The sequence below is a fragment of the Acanthochromis polyacanthus genome, chromosome 7 (genome assembly GCF_021347895.1).
Source record: "Acanthochromis polyacanthus isolate Apoly-LR-REF ecotype Palm Island chromosome 7, KAUST_Apoly_ChrSc, whole genome shotgun sequence".
Lineage (NCBI taxonomy): Eukaryota > Metazoa > Chordata > Actinopteri > Pomacentridae > Acanthochromis > Acanthochromis polyacanthus.
This window is the reverse complement of record NC_067119.1, coordinates 32,983,141-33,003,006: the sequence shown is the minus strand read 5'-3', so window position 1 is coordinate 33,003,006 and position 19,866 is coordinate 32,983,141. Positions and strand designations below refer to the sequence as shown.

General features: G+C 40.7%; 1 protein-coding gene across 1 annotated transcript; it reads left to right on the top strand.

Annotated features, from left to right (window-relative positions):
* Window positions 1–2,056: 2,056 nt before the first annotated feature.
* lrp13 (low-density lipoprotein receptor related-protein 13) lies at window positions 2,057–13,193 on the top strand. The gene is made up of 18 exons (XM_051951141.1): window positions 2,057–2,294; window positions 3,367–3,582; window positions 3,665–3,894; window positions 4,253–4,382; window positions 4,883–5,067; window positions 5,184–5,370; window positions 6,562–6,774; window positions 6,860–7,043; window positions 7,114–7,315; window positions 7,601–7,765; window positions 8,069–8,269; window positions 9,191–9,740; window positions 9,815–9,934; window positions 10,490–10,597; window positions 10,757–10,990; window positions 11,124–11,505; window positions 12,921–13,029; window positions 13,122–13,193. Exons 1-18 carry the CDS (start codon window positions 2,057–2,059, stop codon window positions 13,143–13,145), a joined length of 3,678 nt encoding a protein of 1,225 aa, XP_051807101.1. The 3' UTR covers window positions 13,146–13,193.
* The last annotated feature ends 6,673 nt before the right edge of the window (window positions 13,194–19,866 follow it).

Genomic DNA, 19,866 nt, shown 5'->3' with positions numbered 1-19,866 from the left:
ATAAAACACAAACTACAGCAGAGATAAGACAAATGTTGAGACATGCAATGATGGTATATAAATGTACAGGTTAGAACTAGAAAGTGAGAGAGACTTGGTGCTCAGTGCATCGTGGAAAGTCACCCAGTCGCCCAGGTCTATAGCAGCACAACTAAAAGTTCACCTGAGCAGTCCTAACCATAAATTTTACCCTAAAGGAATGTTTTAATTTTGAAAGTAGAGGAGGTTGTCTGCCTCCTGAAACTAAACAAGGAGGTGGTTCCATAGCAGAAGAGCCTGACAACTGAAGGCTCTGCTTTCTATTCTACTTTTGGAAACTCTGAGAACCACAAGTAACCCTGCAGTCTGAGAGCGAAGTGCTCTTTTGGAATGATATGTAACAATAAGATATTTAAGATATGATGGAGCTTAGTCATTAAGAGCTTTGTATGTATGCCAGTTTTAAATTCAATCCTGGATTTTACAGTCAAGAGAAACTTATATGGAAGAAATATGATTTCTTGTTGGTTGCTGCCAGTAATAAAATCTGGATAATAAGGAATTACAACCATCCAGCCTGGAAGAAACAAATGCATGAATTCGTTTTTCAGCATCGCACTGAGACATGATGTTCCTGAGTTTGACGATACTGTATAGATGAAAGAAGGCTGTGTAAGTTAAAGGATATCCTGGTTAAAAATAACTCCAAGGTTCCTCGTAGTAGAAGCGGAGGACAGACAAATGCCATCCAGAGGAACTATCTGGTTCAACAGCGTGTTTCTGAGGTGTTTAGGGTCAAATGCAAAAACTTTAGTTTTGTCTGAACTTATAAGAAGAAAATTTCAGGTCATCCAAGCCTTTATTATGTTTTTAAGATAATGCTTAAAGTTAGACTAACTGTTTACTTCCACCAGACTTTATAGATAAATATATGCCAGTTGTGTAAATAGAATTTGACCTCCACAACTCCTCAACTTACAAGCAGTAGCTCCTCCCCTCACTCAGGTGTTCAATTAACTTGTATTGGTCTCACCTGGTTCCCTTATAAAATGTCACTCTTAAGCCCTCAGGAGCATTTGATCTGTTTTATTTTATCTGCTGTGATGGGTGGATGCTTGTTCCTTTGTGTGCTTTTATTGTTGGGGTCCTTGCAAGGTGAGCCAAGAGTACCAAAACTGCATTTGTGCAACTTTTAACCATTGATTGCAGTGAAAATATTTTATGCCTTTCTTTCTCACTTCATCCAAACAGTTGTTTCAGGTGGGAGCAGTCTTTTGAAGTGCGGCCTGGGCTTTGCAAAGTGCAAAGATGGCTCAGAGTGTATCCCCTACAGCCATGTGTGTGACGGAGAGAATGACTGCAAGGACAGTTCAGATGAAGACAACTGTGAAACAGGATGCAGAGACGGTAGGAGGCGGTTCAGGTTTAGAAGTCAGCTTAGACAGAATTATATTTTTGTAAGACTGCCATAAAATGTGTTTGAGTTTGTCATAAAAGACATGGCTTGTATGACATTTATCTAAACAAACTTGTGTATTTCTGTTAAACTAAAGGATGATCATAAAACTGAAGTAGACACAAAATTTTAACCTGCCAATTCTCTGTTGCATTAGTGTACAATACAACACAACGGTCTGCATCTCTTTAATCTCCCTTTCAACAAATTGTACCCAGTTTTACAACAAGCTGTCAGCCTAAATTTGACAGAATAAGGTCAGTTGATTAGGTACATACAACTAAAACTAATGCAGTCTAATACAACTATATATTATTTTGAAAGCTGTGCTTTATGGAAGTGTTTTATGATTTTGTTTGCCCTGTTGATACTGACCACAAACTACAGCCTTAAAAATGATCACACACTTGAACTAATACCTCAAAAACACAAAATGAACAACGCATGATTGGGAGGATTTACTACAGGGCTGTTGTGATGGGCTGAACTAGTTTCAATGAGATAATGTATCATATATCAAATGTCATTAAGCCTCTGCAATGCTACAAGTAGTTTTGTTTTTAAAAAGCAATTCTGTTGTTTTTAAAAAAAAATTGTTTGGGTCAATAACATTACCTTTTAATGTCAAATACCCGCACACAAACAGGTCAGTTCCAGTGTGCTCATGGGAAGAAATGTATAGAGAAGAACCAGGTGTGTGATGGCGTCCCTCAATGTCAGGACCGCTCTGATGAACTAGACTGTTTGAAGCACCGTGAGGACTGCATCCACCGTTGTGACAAGGATCGCTGCTTTCCTGCAGCCTTCCTCTGTGACGGAGAGAGGGACTGTTTGGATGGCTCAGATGAGGCCAACTGTGGTACGGTGTAATGACCTGAACTCCTACTGGAGATGATCACACCCTTATTTAAGACTTGTATCGTAAATCAAAAATGTTTGCTTTTATTTAGCACAAGAGGAACCAGAGGCAGAAGTGACCAGTAGACCTACAACTTCTGCGCCTGCTGTCTCTAAACCCATTAAGTGTTCTTTGGGCTCCAAACCCTGCAAGGATAACACAGAGTGTGTCCTCTACAACCACGTCTGTGACGGCGAGGCAGACTGCAGGGACGGTTCAGATGAGGAAGGCTGCTCATCATCATGTGAAGCTGGTAACTGGTTTGTGTGAATGTGCTCAACGCTTATGTGGCTTTACTGCCCTCTAGTGTGCAGTGCTGGCTTCACATCAGAATCAAAGCTCAGTGAGAATACTGGTGCACGGTCAGTCCACAGTCTGGCTGCAGAGTATGCACTGATATTACATGGTGACTGCTGGAGCAGATCTGCATGTACTCACACAATGTTGAAAAAACACACTGATCTGGAGTGGCATTGGATTGTCCAGATGGGTGCTGACTTGAAATAAATGGTACAGGTAAGTCCAAAAACTAGTGTGTACATAGGATTACTTTGAGGTGATGATTAAATCTACTGAAGATGAGGAGAAGCGGCACAATTTCAGTCTCAGTATGACAGAAGTCCCCCACCCCCACGGTACTGTGCAGAGTTTGCACTGGTCTACAAGGAAAGCAGATTTGTTCACACTGCATGCATACATCATTCATAGTGTGAAGGATTTTGTTTTGTGTTCTGATTTCTGCAAAACCCGGCAGGACAAGTTGATCTGATTTAGTAAAGCATAACCTTCAGCAGATGAACCTGGACACACGTTGGTAATAAAAATCTAAACAGTGTGATGACTTGTGTATCTGCAAAAGTATTGTTTGCAAGCCTCTCTTCTGGTAAATATTCATATAAAGCAATTTCAAAACTATGTCAATAAAATGCTAAATCATTCATTTGCCTGTCTCTCGTCCTGCTGTTGTTTGGCATCAGCCTCCATGGTCACTGTTTTCTGCTAGCAACATCATTCTGCAATGTGTCCTCTGCAGACCAGTTCCAGTGTGCCCATGGAAAGAAGTGCATAGAGCAGCGCCAGGTGTGTGATGGTGTGTTTCAGTGTCAGGACCGCTCCGACGAGCTGGGCTGCACCAAGCTCATTGAGGGTTGTGCTCACCAGTGTAGTGACAACAGCCGCTGCATTCCCAACAGCTTCCTCTGTGACGGGGAGAGGGACTGCTGGGACGGCAGTGACGAGGCCAACTGTGGTACGTTGAAAACTACTACTGTGATTGCTCAGCTCTAGCTGAATTGAACACTTCAGTGATGGTATATGTCTCTTTGCTGTAGCTGACCAGGAATGCAGCCCTGCTGAGTTTAAGTGTACCAGTGGGCAGTGTGTGTCCGCCACAATGCGTTGTGATGGTCATCCAGACTGCTGGGACCGCTCTGATGAGGAGAGCTGCACAAAACTACCGGTCTGCAGCACCAAACACCGCTGCCCTCAGAGCAAGGAGTGTCTGGTGCAGGAGTGGATCTGTGATGGAGACCAGGACTGCAAAGATGGCACTGATGAGAAGGTGGATGATTTTTCTTTTTTGTTTTTGTAAATATTTGGTTTTGTGCTAAACTTACTAAGAAAAGTTTAAACCTAAAATGTCAGCAAAAAAGTCATGCTTGCTTTGTGATGCATGTGGAAAATTGGCAGTGAAGCAGCTGGAAGCAAAAACTAAAGACAGATTTTTAGCCAACATACCGGTAATGTGATAAAAGTTAAAAGGTCAGAAAGCACTCATTGAGCTGACAGGTTTACCATCACCTCCAATTTAAAGCTGGGTACTGTGGTGGACTTTAACACTCGCCTGGCCTCCCTATTGTCAGTTTTTTGTAAAGTTTCAGTTTAGATGTTGGTAAAATACTCCATGCGGTCCTCTTTAGGATTGCCCTGTGGTTCCACTGAGCTGTGGCGTGTTCCAGTGGTTGTGTAAATCCAGGACCAAGTGTATTCCTGCAGTCTGGAGGTGTGACGGCATGAAGGACTGCGATGATGACAGTGACGAAATTGAATGTAGGTAGTTGCATTGTACGTTTCAGAATGAATGGGGCTGTTTTCTGACTGTAGGTGAACTAAGTAATGCTTGATTTTGAGTGAAATCAGTCAAATGCCAAAAAGGAATCTTAATTAGTGGCAGTAATAGGACAATGGTACAGATGCTTTATTTATAGAAAATTAAGCTGTTCCACAGTTTTAGCACTTCCCATATTTGTACTGAAATCTAACCTGAGTTTCAATATACAAGTCATGTGTACATGCCTTTACAAAAAACTTGGCTAAACAAGAAATGTCAGGGATAAAAACATGCTATGGTTAAGTATAATGTGACCTTCAGAATACAGAGCTGTCACTCCTTGTTTGCAAACTGACACATTCTACATGTGAAAATGGATTATAGGACAAACTTGATGGTAAAACATTTAAAAGCAGCAGTAAATGGTTTTCTTATTCCAAAGTATAGCTGAAAACCTGTCAAATTCTAAATGAACACAAGGAATATGTGTGCTCTCCAGGTGGGGTGGTAATATGCCACCAGTTCCAGTGTGGCAGTCAGGAGTGCCTGGATCCAGCCCTGGTGTGCAATGGCATTACCAACTGCGCAGATGGTTCAGATGAGGGAGGTAGCTGTCAGATAAAGTGTGTGGAGATGGATAACAAGCGCTGCTCCCAAACCTGCTACAGCACACCTCAGGGACCGGTGAGTAGCATCTCAAGTTAACTAATCCTAACTAATATGATCATTATCACGACTTGCCCCCAAAGTGTGTGAAGATGCTACAGCTGCTGATTTCTATTTGGTGTCTTTCTGTGCAGCGCTGTCGCTGTGCTGCAGGGTTCAGGCTCCTGGAGGATGGGCTGACCTGTGCTGACATTGATGAGTGTGAGGGCCAAACATCAGCTGTGTGCAGTCAGCTGTGCATAAACTCTCCAGGTTCATACCAGTGTGACTGCCACCCAGGATTCATAATGGAGGCAGATGGCCAGCGCTGCAAGGTCACCGGTAAAGCCCTTTTACATGGCTTACCATCAGTGTTAGTTTTTGAAGTGAAAGCATTTAAGCCTTTTTCAGACATACAAAATATTGGTGCTTTATCAATCTGTTAAAGTGACAGCATTCAGTCATTCAACTGTCTTTTGTTGTCATGTTTTGGACCAATGTTGGGGCTGAAAAGTGGGGGGAAAAAGTCTTCCAAATCCCTCTGCACAGCTTGATGTTCATTGCTTGTGCATGCCCATCTTAAAGGCATTTCAAATTGTGTACTCTGTGAAATGTTAATCGGTAAGGCCGTGGTAATATTGTGTTGTGACTTTTCGCAGAAATGAGCGGATTACTCAAACATGAAGCTGACACATTTAGATGCTATCAAATTATGGCATAGGAGTGCATGTCTGAAAGGGGCTATAAAAATAGAGATAAAGTCAGGGATGTGATTTTTCCGCGAATTCGCGGAATTCCGCTTTTTTCAGGGATGGGAATTTACCACGGATTTCCGCAGATTTCATTTGTTTGAACGCCGATTTCACAAGTTTGAACACTTTATTGTTCCTGATACTCCCGCACGATGGTAACGACGTTAACGATAGCTTGTTAACGACGATTGGAAGTCGCTGCGCCGCCCCCAACAACCTTCCGCTAGAATCAGAACTTGCCGATCCCATCCCTGTAAAGTTCAACTTAAAGGAACAGTTTGACACTTTAGGAATGTGACTTCTTGTTGAAATTTATATGGAAAGATCACTGACATTCATGTCTGCCTTTAAAAATAGTTACACACCAGGAGACAACTTGCTTAGCATCAAGACTGAAAGCCAGAAGGAAATGAGAATATTTAACTTTCCACAACATCTGAAACAAATCGACAATGGATCTTGTTTCATATCCAAAATAGTGGGAAACCTATTTATTCCCAGTGTTCATGAAAGACTAACTGCTGTAGCTTTGTACATAGCAGACATGAAAGTAGTTTGACAGTTTTTTTCTTTTTTTTTTCTTTTCACCCTCCAAGAAGGCAAGTAGGCATTTTTCTGGCAATATTAAGCACTTTATATTTTCAAGTTTGTATACACACTGGATCTCTAACATGTTCTCACTGTTCTCTGCTCTGGGCTTGCCCTCCATTTAAACATTTTGACAGACTATCAGAAAAGGGCTTACTGAATAGGATGATGATTATCTTTCCCCATCCCTTAGGTGAACCCTTCCTGTTGGCGTCAGTCCAAACAGAGCTCTACTTGTACGGCTTGCGCAGTGCCAGCTTAGATGTGTTGTCCTCCACTGCCAAAAAGGCCATCTTGTCTCTGGACTATGACTGGAGGGAACAGAAAGTCTTCTGGGTCAGTTTGGACACAGAGAGCATCAGGTGGTCCTCACTGAACCAAAAGTCCACAGGAACTCTGATTAAAGGTTGGTGAAACATGAATGTGGAAGTATTGCAGGTGGTATTAGCTTTGTGTATCACAAGTACACAAGGCTCCACTTGTCTACACAGGTGTCCGGGCTGATTCTGTAGCTGTGGACTGGCTCGGGAGGAACCTGTACTGGATTGATGGGGTGAATAGTCAGATTGTTGCCATCAGACTGGCAACAGCTCCTGTCAAGTCACTGGACTACAGCATCATCCTGGATGAAGACCTGGATCAACCCCGCTCTCTGGCCCTGCTGCCACAGAAAGGGTCAGTATGAAAGGATTAAATTCCAGTGTTTTGAAAAACCTGTATTCAGACTCTTTAATTTTTCTACTAGGCTGATGTTCTGGACAGAGATTGGTAATGCAGCAAAGATTGAGCGTGCTGGGATGGATGGGTCAGACAGGAAGGCAGTGGTGAACTCTAGTTTGGGCTGGCCTGGTGGTGTGACTGTGGACACCATCTCTGACAGAATCTACTGGACAGATGAAAGACTGAAGGCGATTGGCTCTACCACACTGGATGGTGATGACATTCGGGTAAAAATATATTAGCAGTGTGATATTTTTGTTTAAAACTTTGAAAGAGGGATTTTACATGCATCCATCCCAACACTTAAACACTACACCACAACACTAAACCTATCTGCCAAAGGTCATCATGCCTTCATTTAATATGTAAAAGTACCCTGACTTTTAAAATCATCCAAAAGTATAGTTTATTATTCATATCAAAACATGCCAGTTGTGCTAAAGCCCAACACACCTAAAATGCAGCCACATGGCTAAAAAAAAAAAAGCATGATCCAGAAATGCTATTTTCAGATACTCCAGATGAAAGAGACTGCCAACCCATTCTCTGTGGCAGTGTTCAATGATGTGCTCTACTGGTCTGATGCCAAAAAACGAGTGGTGCAGGCTGCTCAGAAAATCTCTGGGAAGAACCGTCAAATTCTCCTGAAAAGACCCAGCCAACCATTTGCTGTGAAGGTGAGTAAAGGGTTGAATTTAGGATGTTTCATCACAGGAGGGTTGGAACACACTGGGATTGTGTAACAAACACTAATTTTGGATCACTTTGTGTGAAGTGCTCACAGCAGCTGTTAAGTCACCCACACACACTGTTATGACCTTCTGTTTGAAGCTTTCTTGTGCTCACAATATGAACCAGTTCTTTGGCACAGTTTTGGGAAATGATTAAAATCCTGGGGTCACTGGTTGGGAAAACCTGTTTGATGTACTACATGTTGCAGTTGGCATATTTAGAATATAACACTTCCAGCTTGGTTTCAGATCATGCACCCAATGCTCCAGATTATCACTGAGAACCCCTGCAACATGTTGGACTGCTCCCACCTGTGTGTGTTGGCCCCTGGACCCAGTGCTGTATGCAAGTGTCCCTCTGGACTGCTGCTGGCTGAGGATGGGATGACCTGCTCCAGCCTGCGTAACTCGGCATTTCTGATGCTGCTGTCTCCCTCCACTATCACTCAGGTTTTTGCTAAACTGCACAATTTTTCTCAATTGAATTGTCACTGGGTAAATGCACTCACTATATCATGTACATACATCTCCTAGGAAGATTACTTTATCCATTTTTTTTTAAATTGTCAGAATGATGGTATATTTATTCAGAACTACATTTAGTTTAAATAATTGCTATTAATAGGAAAATGGATGAACAGTCGTCCACTGCCTACTTTAAACAATGTGGAGGGTTGGCTTTGTTTTTTTTGTTTTGTTTATGCAGCAGTTGGATTTGAGAATTGGATTTTTTTTCTAATCCTTGTATTGAGTCCAGCTTGGGATTGTGGCACCTCGATGACAAGCACAGCAAGAATGCCATCTTAGTGATGACATGCCCTCAAGCATGATTTGTCAATATTACAAAATTATTATTCTTCAGAATCAGTTGCCAAAGATGTATGACCGAAGAATTCATTATTTTTGAGCGTAGAGGTGTATAAGAAGAGTTGTAGTTGAACTGGAAGCTTGAGCTGCAGTGAGTGTGGAGGAGTGGGTGGAAATCTGCTTATTCTAGGGAACGCAGGAATGAAGCTCCATCTAAGCCATTTTCATGGCAGAAGGGGTGGCCTTCTAAAAAAGATCTAATTCTGTGACTTTGATACACAAGTGAGCTTTTAGGGTTTATTTCGGTGACTGAACATGTATAATGTTCATGTATCTATCTGTGAAAGGGCCTTTTTACACTGGCTGTTTGAGTGGAACCGGTAACTTACAGGTAGACAGAGGCAGCAATTAATTGAGATTCTACTGAGTTAATTAGCTTATGGTTGTGTATTTACTGTGCAGATATGACTGGTATTGTGCTATAGCCCATAACTTTAAATTGATCACATCTTGGTTATTTTTTTTTTGATGAATATATACTTAATCCTAGTGATGTGTGTGTAGATCTACTTGCAGTCCCGACACACAGCAGCCAAGCTGAAGGGTTGGCCCGAACACCTGGCCCTGCAGGTACCCAGCATCAATGAAGCCACCATCATGGACTACAGCCTACGTGGGCACATCCTGTTCTTGACAGATGATGGCACCACTTCTCTCAGTTCATTCAAGCTAAGAGACTCTGACTTGGCATCCCAAGGCCAGCTTCTCAAGCTGTTGGGTGACACGATCACTGCCATGGCCCTTGACTGGGTAACACTTAATGTCTACTGGAGCAGCAACAAGCAGCCTCGCCTGCAGGTCACCTCTGTCACAGGTGCATACACAGCTGTTCTCCTAAAGGAAGGCCTTAATAGAGTGGAGTCCATCGCCCTCCACCCACCCAGTGGAAGAGTTTGTTATACAAACGTGGATCTGCAGGGTGCAGGTACCATGGCGACAGTCGAGTGTGCCAACATGGATGGTGCTGAGCGAAGAGTGGTGTGGAAGGATGCCGTGCAGCCGACATCTTTGGTGTTCTCTAGTGATGGAGATACACTTTACTGGGCCGACACTAGTAAGACTTTCTAAATTGAGTACTTCTTCCCAATGTAGGCACAGTTCAAAATAACACATCTTGGAATTTTTCAGGTTTAGGAACCATTGGCTCAGTCCTGATTGATGGATCTGGATACAGAGAGTTGAGAGCTGGAGATGGCCTGGCTGCTGTGGCTCTGAGTGATGATATACTGCTCTGGATGACTGTCAGTGGTAAAGGATCATAGCATGTAGTGAATGATGCCAACTAGGAGGTTGTAGTGCTGTACAAAATAATTTACACCTACATTATTCCATTTAGTCAACATAGGACAATTCCTCCATACCAATATTGTCTTAAAATATCAGATTGTATATAAAAGATGGACTTTGCAAATCTAACATCACCCATTGGTTTGTGGACTTTCATTTTAAAACCTGAAGTCTGGCAGTTGCCCATTGCCATCTTGTTCCTTTGAAACTAGATGTAACATGCAAGGATAGGATCTAATTGAGAACTCGGATATTATGCACACAGTGGCAACTTTTTCCTGGGCCCTGAAACATTCTTGTTTTATCATAAATTTTATACTGTCTTTTTTTTTCTGATTCCTTTACAATTGGACTTCTGTTTTGCTAGCAGAGAAGTTGCCCCTTTGCTAGCTATCAGAAAGGAAACAGGTTTAGGGCACCTACTGCAACCAGGGGTTATGTCCATCTTTGATATACAATTTTTTTTTTAACATATTCTGTATAGTTTGATGATGCAACAGAGGCCTCTCCCTTCAGACAAGGCCAGACTCTGGTACAGAGAAGATCAGCAACCAAAGAAGTTGTGGTTTGAGGTCGGCACACAAGTGGTCGCCTTGAAGGCATTCAGCCAATCCAGTCAGAAAGGTGTGTAGTAATCATTCAACACGACACCTGCCTGTGTTACACAGCGGCAAGTTTATCTGGGTGCTGATACAGTCTACCATTGCTTTAGATGTTTATAAGTGTCATCTGATGTGTCAAATTCCAGCTAATTGACAGACCTTTTTTTAAAAAAAAAATCAGGTTCCAACCAGTGCACAGAAGACAATGGTGGCTGTCAGCACTTGTGCCTCGCCACCCCAATAGGTCGGACATGCAAGTGTGCCCATGACCATGTCCTCATGAATGAAACCCACTGTGGCCCAGAGCAACACTGTCCAGCAGGCAGCAGGCCATGTCTAGATCAAGCCTCATGCCAGCCTGTTGAGAAGTTCTGTAATGGGCATGTGGACTGCTCTGACCACTCAGATGAAAATTGTGAGTCTTTAAGCTTGCTCTCTGAAAGAAATTGTAAAATGCAATGCACCACACTACATGGACTGACCTTACACCACTTTTTTTTTTAAAAAAAAACAAACCTGATACTAACTTTTTTTTTTTTTTTTAAAAGGTGTCAGTATGAAGCAGTGGCCTGACTCAAAGGTCTCTCCTTCCATCCAGCCTTCCAGCTCCTTGCCTACCTCTCCCTCCCCTCTCCCTCCTCTCCTTGGAGTCCCAGGGACGAGCACCACTTTGAATGACAGCAGTCGGCTCATGAATCTGCAGGCCCAGGAGTGCAGCAAGAAGCAATGCAACGGCAATGGGCGCTGTGTGGAGATTAAGGGAGTTCCTGCATGTGTGTGTTCAGCGGGCTACAGTGGCAATTCCTGTCAAGACCATCGCACGAAAACCATGCAGGGTCCCATTGTCTATGGTGCTGCTGGTGTCTGTGGGCTCCTGGTCATTACTGTGATAGCAGTGGTGGTGAAGAGGAAGAGGGCTGCCAACTTGAGGTTTCTCTGCTTAATAACTTAAATCCAAATGTGAACCTTTGTAGAAATGCAAAGCTTTACATTTCCCCCACAAAAATCAAAAATTGGTTTAAAAATTGTTTAACTGCTATTCTTGTAGCTGTGAGGCTTTACTGAACCATGTTGGTATGGCAGCCAAAGCATACTAACATACTGATGCCATTTTCTGGTCATACTGAATAGATGGCAGAGAAGAAAGTTTAATAATTTTCCAACTTGCAAGCGTTCACATTAATGATGGCTTTTAGGTAGACAAAACCAGTATTACAATTTTGCTTAAGTTTAAATTTTTAAATTAAAACCTACAAAATTGATTTTACACATTTACCAATTTATTGTAGGACTCCAACAGTATTTATTTAAAAAATTTACGTGACTAATTTATATATAATATTAATCCCCTCTATCAAATACAAATTTACCAGATTCATTTTAAGATTTGAAATATGACCTGAAAATATTATATACAAATCTACAAAATTGTGACAATTTAAAATTTCTGATTAACGGCCTGCAAAATTCTGCATGCAAATTGCATTCGAGGTTTTTCTCAATCCATTTTTAGTTTTTGAATGTATTAAGCGTTTCAGGGAACTAAGACTTCCTAGTCATAATTTTGACTTGGTAGTTGCTGTGAATGTCATTTACAAGTCAGACTTGTAATTGCAATAAGTCAATGACAAAAATGCATCCTTGTGGCATGTCGGTGTCTGGTTTCACTCCTCTGTAATGGATCCCTTAAAATGCAAAACACACTAAAATGGCTAATTTAGTCTTATTATGGCTAATAAGACTTCAAAATTAGGACTATGGCCGACCACCTTTTTAGAATAATGTGAACGTCTCGGAAAAGAACATGCCAGACCAACCACGACAATGCTGATGTTTTGCAGCTGCATTTCCATGTTCAGCATTTTTATTTACCATGACAACCTTAAGTGCATTAAAAAAGCCTTGTGGCATCATACAAATCTTCCAAATTTCAGGACATTTAATAATTAGTTTTTACAAAAAATACCAACATGAATCCCATGGTGATGCAAAAGGAAAAGTTGAGGGATAACGAGAACCAATACACTTCATCCTCATGGGACCATGAATACCTGTAAGTGTAATTTTTCATTTCACTCAATACTGAGACTTCACTCTGGACCAATGTATAAACAAACCAAGCTCCTTTCTTCTTTTTTTTTTTTTTTCTGGCACTGTAGTATGGATAGCAGGTCAAAAATGGAGATGTTGCCAACAACCTGTAGGAAGATTAATGTGAACAATACAGAGATGACTTGGTGTATTTCTACATCCGTCTGTGGAGAACATTAAAAGATTTGTCACATTTAGCAGCAGTGGCCTGTAGAGCTTGCACAGATTGACATTTATGCATTTCCTTGCTGCAGGAGAGGTGGCACAGCAGCACTGAAGGAGACCAGCATGACTGACCTGGAGAACAAAGCGGAGGCTCCTCCCAGTAAACAGACCACCCCAGCAGATGCAGACAAGTCAGAGGTGGACCTTGCCAGCACTACACAAACCAACAGGCTCTCTTTTTGGCTGACTGAGCTTGTGGGACAGTCTGACTTTTCTTTGTTTCTTTGCAGGAACCAGTGTCTTCTGTGGAATGAGGCTGATTTATGAGCAAGTGATGTTTTAAATAAATGGTCTGTATTTTCTATTGTTTCCGGTGGAGTTATTTTAGCATTGTTTACAGTAAGTTGGACCACCAAAGCTAAATCTTTAACATGCACTGTTTGAGTCCTGGATCAGACTCAACATTGTTCAATCACAGGAAGATTATACATTAGATTCTGTTTGGGTAATATCAAGGAGAGCCAAATGGAATGTCTTGGAAAGCCTTTTACCTAAAACTCATTCAGATTGCATTAATTTTGTATAGAAAAGCAAATCATGTCTAAGAAGCAGGAATCAGAATGGAGGGGATTGTTGCTAAACATTGCTAGAGAGCTGAAGTTGATGTTTGCAAAGTTACCAAATTCATTTGTAAATTGGACTTGGTTTCACCAACCTCACTCACATAGAATTACTGCCAGGTTTGCAGAATCTAAAGATCTCTAAATAGAACCAGTCTGGCATTGTGAAGTAGCTAAAGGGTCTCAAAGCAGCATATGCCATGTTCTGAAGAGATTCAAGAACAGATGCAAAACAAAGTCACTGGCATTTATCAGTCTGGAAAGGGTTAAAGCCAATGCTAAGGCTCTGGGACTCCAGAGAACCACAGAGACATTATCTACAAATGGAGAAACATGGAACAGTTGTGAATCTTCCCAGGAGTGGCTGGCAGACCAACATTTCTCCAAGAGCACATCAATATCTAACCCAGGAGGTCACAAAAGAACCCAGATGAACATCAAAAGATCTGCAGACCTCACTGGTCTCTGTTAAGATTGATTCCACAATAAGGAAGACACTGGGCCAAAATGGCATCATGGGAGAATTGCAAGGATCAAATCATTACTGATCAAAGTTTCGTTTGGCTTTTGTGGGGGGAAAAAAAAAATGCATGAGCTCCAAGATCCTGTGGACTGATGTGTCAAAGGTGGAACTTTCTGGAAGACATGGGTCCTGTTACACTTGGTGTAAAGTTAATACTGCATTACACATTAAGAACATGATACCAACAGTGAAGCATGGTGGTGGTAGTGTGATGGTTTAGGGCTACTTTGCTTCTACAGGACCTGGATGACTTGTCATAACTGAGAGCCATGAATTCTGCTCTCAATCAGAATGTCCTCCTGGAGAATATCCATCAGTTCATGACCTGTGACAAATGGTTTATGCAGCACAATGATACAAAACACACGGGCAAGTCCACCTCTGAGTGGCTAAAAAAGAACAAAATTAAGGTTTTGGAGTGGCAGGTCAAAATCTGAACTTCAGCCTATTGGGATACTGTGACAAGACCTTAAAAGGGCAGTTCATGCTCAAAAGCCATCTGTGGTCAAATTAACTCTTCTGCAGAGAAGAACGGACCAAAATTCCTCCATGGTGACGAAGACTGATCACAATCGCTTAACTGCAATTGTTGCTAAGGGTGGACCAACCAGTTATTAGGTTCAGGGGGGCAATTACCTTTTCACAGGGATGATATAGGTTTTAAGCAAATCTTCAATAAATCTTTTAAAACTGCATGTTGCGTTTTGTGGGTTATTTCTGTCAAATATTAAATATTAGTTTGATGATCTGGATTATGTGACAAATGTGCAAAAACAGAAGACATCAGGAAACTGCATATGGAAACATTGCTAATATGGTAAGAAGAGAGTCAGACTTCAGAGCAACCAACAGCAGAGTTCAGGTATCTCGGTATAAAACTGCTTTCCTGCAAGAGTTAAATTCTCTACAAAACTTGAAACAGTATTTAGCATGCATATTTAGCCTGGGGCTTGTTGTTTTTCCTGTAGTGAAGAACTACACCATCCCTGATGACTTTTTCAGAACGCTGCATGTTCCCTCAGGATAACTTGTAATAATGTGTTTTGGTCATTGTTTAACTTTTCCTCTTGTCCCATTATTAGGTCAATAACTGTAATCTGGCCGGCGCACTGATGTATAACCACTGCCATATCTACTAGCTTGCTGAAGTGGTAATTTCTATTTAGCGTTAATAAGAAAATGTTGGTGTACCAGACTAAAGGAAGAGGAACATGGTAAACATACCTACTGAACATCAGCATGTCTGAGTTATCCAGATTGTGGTCACTCAGGGTTGTTGAGCCTCCCGGTTGCTATTGTAGCTTTAGCCCTTTGTGGCTGAAGCCATTTTTACTACTACTAACATTCTGTGGGACTGAATGAACTGTAATATTAAAATATAGCTTCAGCTGATCTCTGTTTTGATGCTTAAGTGAAAACTGTTGTTCAGTAATGTTTTAATTTTTTACTCTAATCCCCAAAATTAGATCTCTTCTGCCACTGATTTTAAATACATCAGTAGAGCTCCTTTCACATTCTACATCTGGCACAGCTCTAAGAAATAGGATCACATTACTCTGGTACATCACAATTTACACTGGCTACCTACTAAATTCTGCATTGATTTAAAAATGTTATTAATGTCATTTGTATCACTGTACCAGAATCAAACAAATACTTAATGGGAAAGGCATGGTAGTGCAACCTTGCAGCAACTTCATTTAGCAAAATAAAAGGATATTCGATGAAAAAAATGGTCAAGATACCACTTTCTTCATCAAAATGAAGGAACTGACTGAATTGAATGTTAGAGCTCTGAATTACAATAGGGACTTTTTTTTTTTTTTTAACATATTCTGTCTCAGAGTGTTTTCTTTGATTAGTGAATGGGGCTCTGCTGGTTATTCTATGGCTTATGAACAAGAGTTTTGCTGTTGGAGCACCCAGATTGTGGAACAGTTGGTCTGTTGAGATCAAACTGACAACATCTTTAGTGTCTGAAATCTCTTCTTAAAAGCCCTTTATGCATGATTGATGTTTTAGCGCTCTGACTGATTCAATCATTTTGTCTTTCATTTTAACTGATGTTTTAGTCCTTTTACTTTATTTTCTTCCAAGAGATGTGCTATATAAATAAAGTTCATTATTATAACAACCTAATGATATAGTGAGTGTGAGAGCTTACGAATACATCTCGCTGTTAATATACTTTTAATGCAGAACTTGTGCTTGTACCAGTGATTCTACATTGTGATAATAGCATTTTTACTGAAAGGCCACCACATACAGGTCATAATTAGTGTGGATTTATACAGTGTTTACTTGACTGACACTCCTCTCACCCTCTTATTAGCTCTGCTGTTCCTTTTAGAGTAAAGCATATTACACATTTTTCATTCTTATGAACATATGGATGCTGGACAAGCAGAAGCCTGATCAGTCAAATCTGAAAGCATCTGTATCAGTGTGTAAAAGACCTAAATGTGTTGATGACCATGTTCTTATCTTCAAACTGTTTCTAACTGACTGCTGCTGTCATTGTAAATTATGACAATTTTAAAAAAGAATACTTCTTGGAACATGGATTCAGAGTGATTTTAAAATGTCGCTTCTGTATCGACAGGAACAATTGTCTGTTTCCACTGGGAAGTCATATATTTTACTGACTGCTGAAAGAGAAGCTCGGGAATTGGTGAATCCTGTAGTATACTAAGGATGCTGAAACAAGATAAAACTGTATTTTTCCCTGCCATTTTATGCTGCTTTTGTTCCAGTCAGTGTAAACAGTTTGCATGATGAGATGCTGCCAAGAATTTCTGATGACTTCTGCATGTATTTAAAGTGTAAACCGGATTCTTCCCATTGTTCACACCAAAACCACAAAACACATGTTTACTTTGCTTATGAATAGACACTTCTGGTGTACATATTATCTTATTATATTCTAAGAATTTTAGCACTCTATAATTTCAGTATATCTCAGGGTGTTTAATGAGTTCTCTTTGATAGTTAGTAAATCAGAGCTGCACGCTATGTTGCCAGGAACATGAGCCAAATGATGGATTGATGGGATGTTGTACCCACTCATATGAACAGTCATATAAAACAGGCCCAATGCAGATGTTCTGTTATTCATTCAAGACTGAGAGGAAGTGAACATTTACTGTACTGCATTTGTCAGAACTGACACATTTTAGAATTATTCTGTAGTGTCTCTGTGGTGAGAAGAGGAAACTGAAACTATAAAGGTGAGTCTTAAAGCAGAAATGCTGATATTTCACTCATGTTCATACTTTTTGTAGGTTAAGATGACAAATAATTTTTCATCGTATTGAAGAAAACATTTAATCTGTAATCCAAAGTCTTGTTTTTAGAGATGTTCATTTTAGAGGCTTTATTTTGGAATGAAAGAGTATTTCAGTTGAATTGAGATGTGGACTTCAAATCTATCAGTATAATATGTAAATTTAATTTATAAGTATCAGCAAAATGAACTTTTTAACCCATTTTAATGTAAATTAGTTTGCAGCTTGAAATTTTAAAAAAGCTGATTTGCAGCACTAAACTAAGAAAAAGTTATGAATATTATTGTTCATAGGAAAAAGTGATTTTAAACACTTAACATTCACCAACCTAAAAATGAGCCAAGTGAAAATTCTTCAGCTTGTTTTTAATATCAGGGGCATATTTCTGAATCAAATTCTAAATCATTAGACAACAAAAGCACCTGACAATTAAAACTGTGTAAATAATTTTAAGATACCAATACCACAGCAGCAGTTGTGTGTCCTAACATTTCTGTTTCCTACAGGAACACACATATTGACCCACCTTGTGCTGCACTGTTTTCACCAAACAGTCCAACAAACACAATGTTTTAAAACTTATAATGTTGTTTTGTGGAAAGGGTTGTGAATGTTAAGAAGTCAGGAGTAAACTCGACGAGCCCTCAGTAGATGGCAGAACCACGCCCCTGAACGGACACACACACACATACATACTTACCCAGCCAGCCAGATACCGGAGCGAATGCAGTAACCCTGCTGACGTGTACGTCAGGCGTGGTTAATTAAGCTAGAAAAAAAGCAATAGCTACTACTACTATTCCTACTATGTGCAGTTGTCAGTTAAATGTAGTGCTGTATGAAGTACAGTATTTGCCTCTGAAATGTGCTGTTTTTGATGCACAAAGCACACTCCATTAATTCACTCTGTTTACAGTTGATTTGTTTGAGTAGATACAGGAGAGACGGTAATGGCAGCTCTGAGGGCCTCGCTGTGTGCTGTCTTCATTCTGACTGTAGTAACATCTAAACCAGTGAGTAGCTTTACTTCTCTGCCGCACTTTACCACTGTATAGTGACGTGAGTGAACTTGTGACATTTCTAATCATACAACAGATCTGTCTACATGATGGCGATGATTCATCCAAGTCTTCAGAGTCCAGTGAGTCTAATTCATCAGAAGAAGCTGCCACTCACTCTGAGGAGCCCCTGCAGCCGGACTTCATGGAGACTAACCCTCTGGACCCAGATGTAGGGTCTTCTCCAGCCCCGCTTGATACTTCAGCCCTGGCACACCCTGAAGACCCACAAGCCTCTGGTGACGCTGATGCTTTACCACTCATCCCAGATGATCCTTCTCAAACTGCTCTGGGCATAGACATCTCTCAGGATATGCCCGAGTCTGGCCCTGCACAGGACTCAGTTAATGCTGATACTGTGCGTGTCCTACCAGACACAGAGGCCCCACTACACCCAGTGCTAACAGAAACTGATATAATCACAGGAACAAATCAACCACTAGTCACCACCACATACCAAGGATTCCACCAGCGTGCCACTCCACCCTTTCCTCCACATTTCGTCACACCAACGCCTCTAACATTCTCTGTGGACCCACCCTTGTCCATCCCGATGGGAACTGCCCTGACTGGTGCTCCAGTTTGTTTCACTTTCCAGTTTGTGACTCCTGAGCCAGAACCTGTGAGAGGAGACAACATTTGAAACTATAATTCATTTCATCTTTAGTTCAGCATAGAGTCTCAGTTTGGTTGTTGCTGTACATATACAGTGTTGGTTTGATACTTCACTATTACACAAAAGCAAAATATCTAGACTATACTTGGTTTTTACTTTGATTTCACATTTCATTTGTCAGAGGTAATTCTGTTACAATGGTGCTAATTTAGATGACTGCTGTTTAAAAACAATGAAAATGTTGGAATTCTTGCAGTGGTTGAACTGAAGTGCTGTATAATCAACACCTTACCTGGCAACACCTCAGATGTCCCAATGAACATTTGAAAAAGAGACTGTGATGATTTTTTTTGTAGTCAGTGCAACAAATTGTCCAGAAGACAATACAATACTGCATGGTAAAATGATGTTGTTTAGTGGGAGTTTGTATTACACTTATTGTACAGCACAGCAACCTGACACCTGCAAGAGGTAAAGACATAAAAAACACTCACAATCCTGAAATAAGGGGCCTTTTGTCAAAGCAGCAGAAATGACAGTACTGCCTGTATGTGGATGAGCAGTAACTGTTCAATAGCTGCACGTCACAGCAGCAATTGTGTCACATTACTAGTTACAAAGATGTTTCAAATTCCATTCTGTCATCTACTTAGCTAGCTTTAGACAACGTGCAGCTAAAAGGTTCATTTATAGACCATTTAAATGCCAACTATATACTTTTCCATGCATAAGCCAATGGTTGGACTTGTCAATACAAATTCATCATCTTTCTGATCAGAATAGTGACATGTTACACGTTATAGTCATAACTGAAGGAAGCAAACTAATTAGATGACACACCAGTTTTAAATAACAAATTGACAAAACTTTGACTATGTTGAACGGAGGCTTTGTAATACATTTGGATCATAGTTAGAAACACTGTAAACATGAA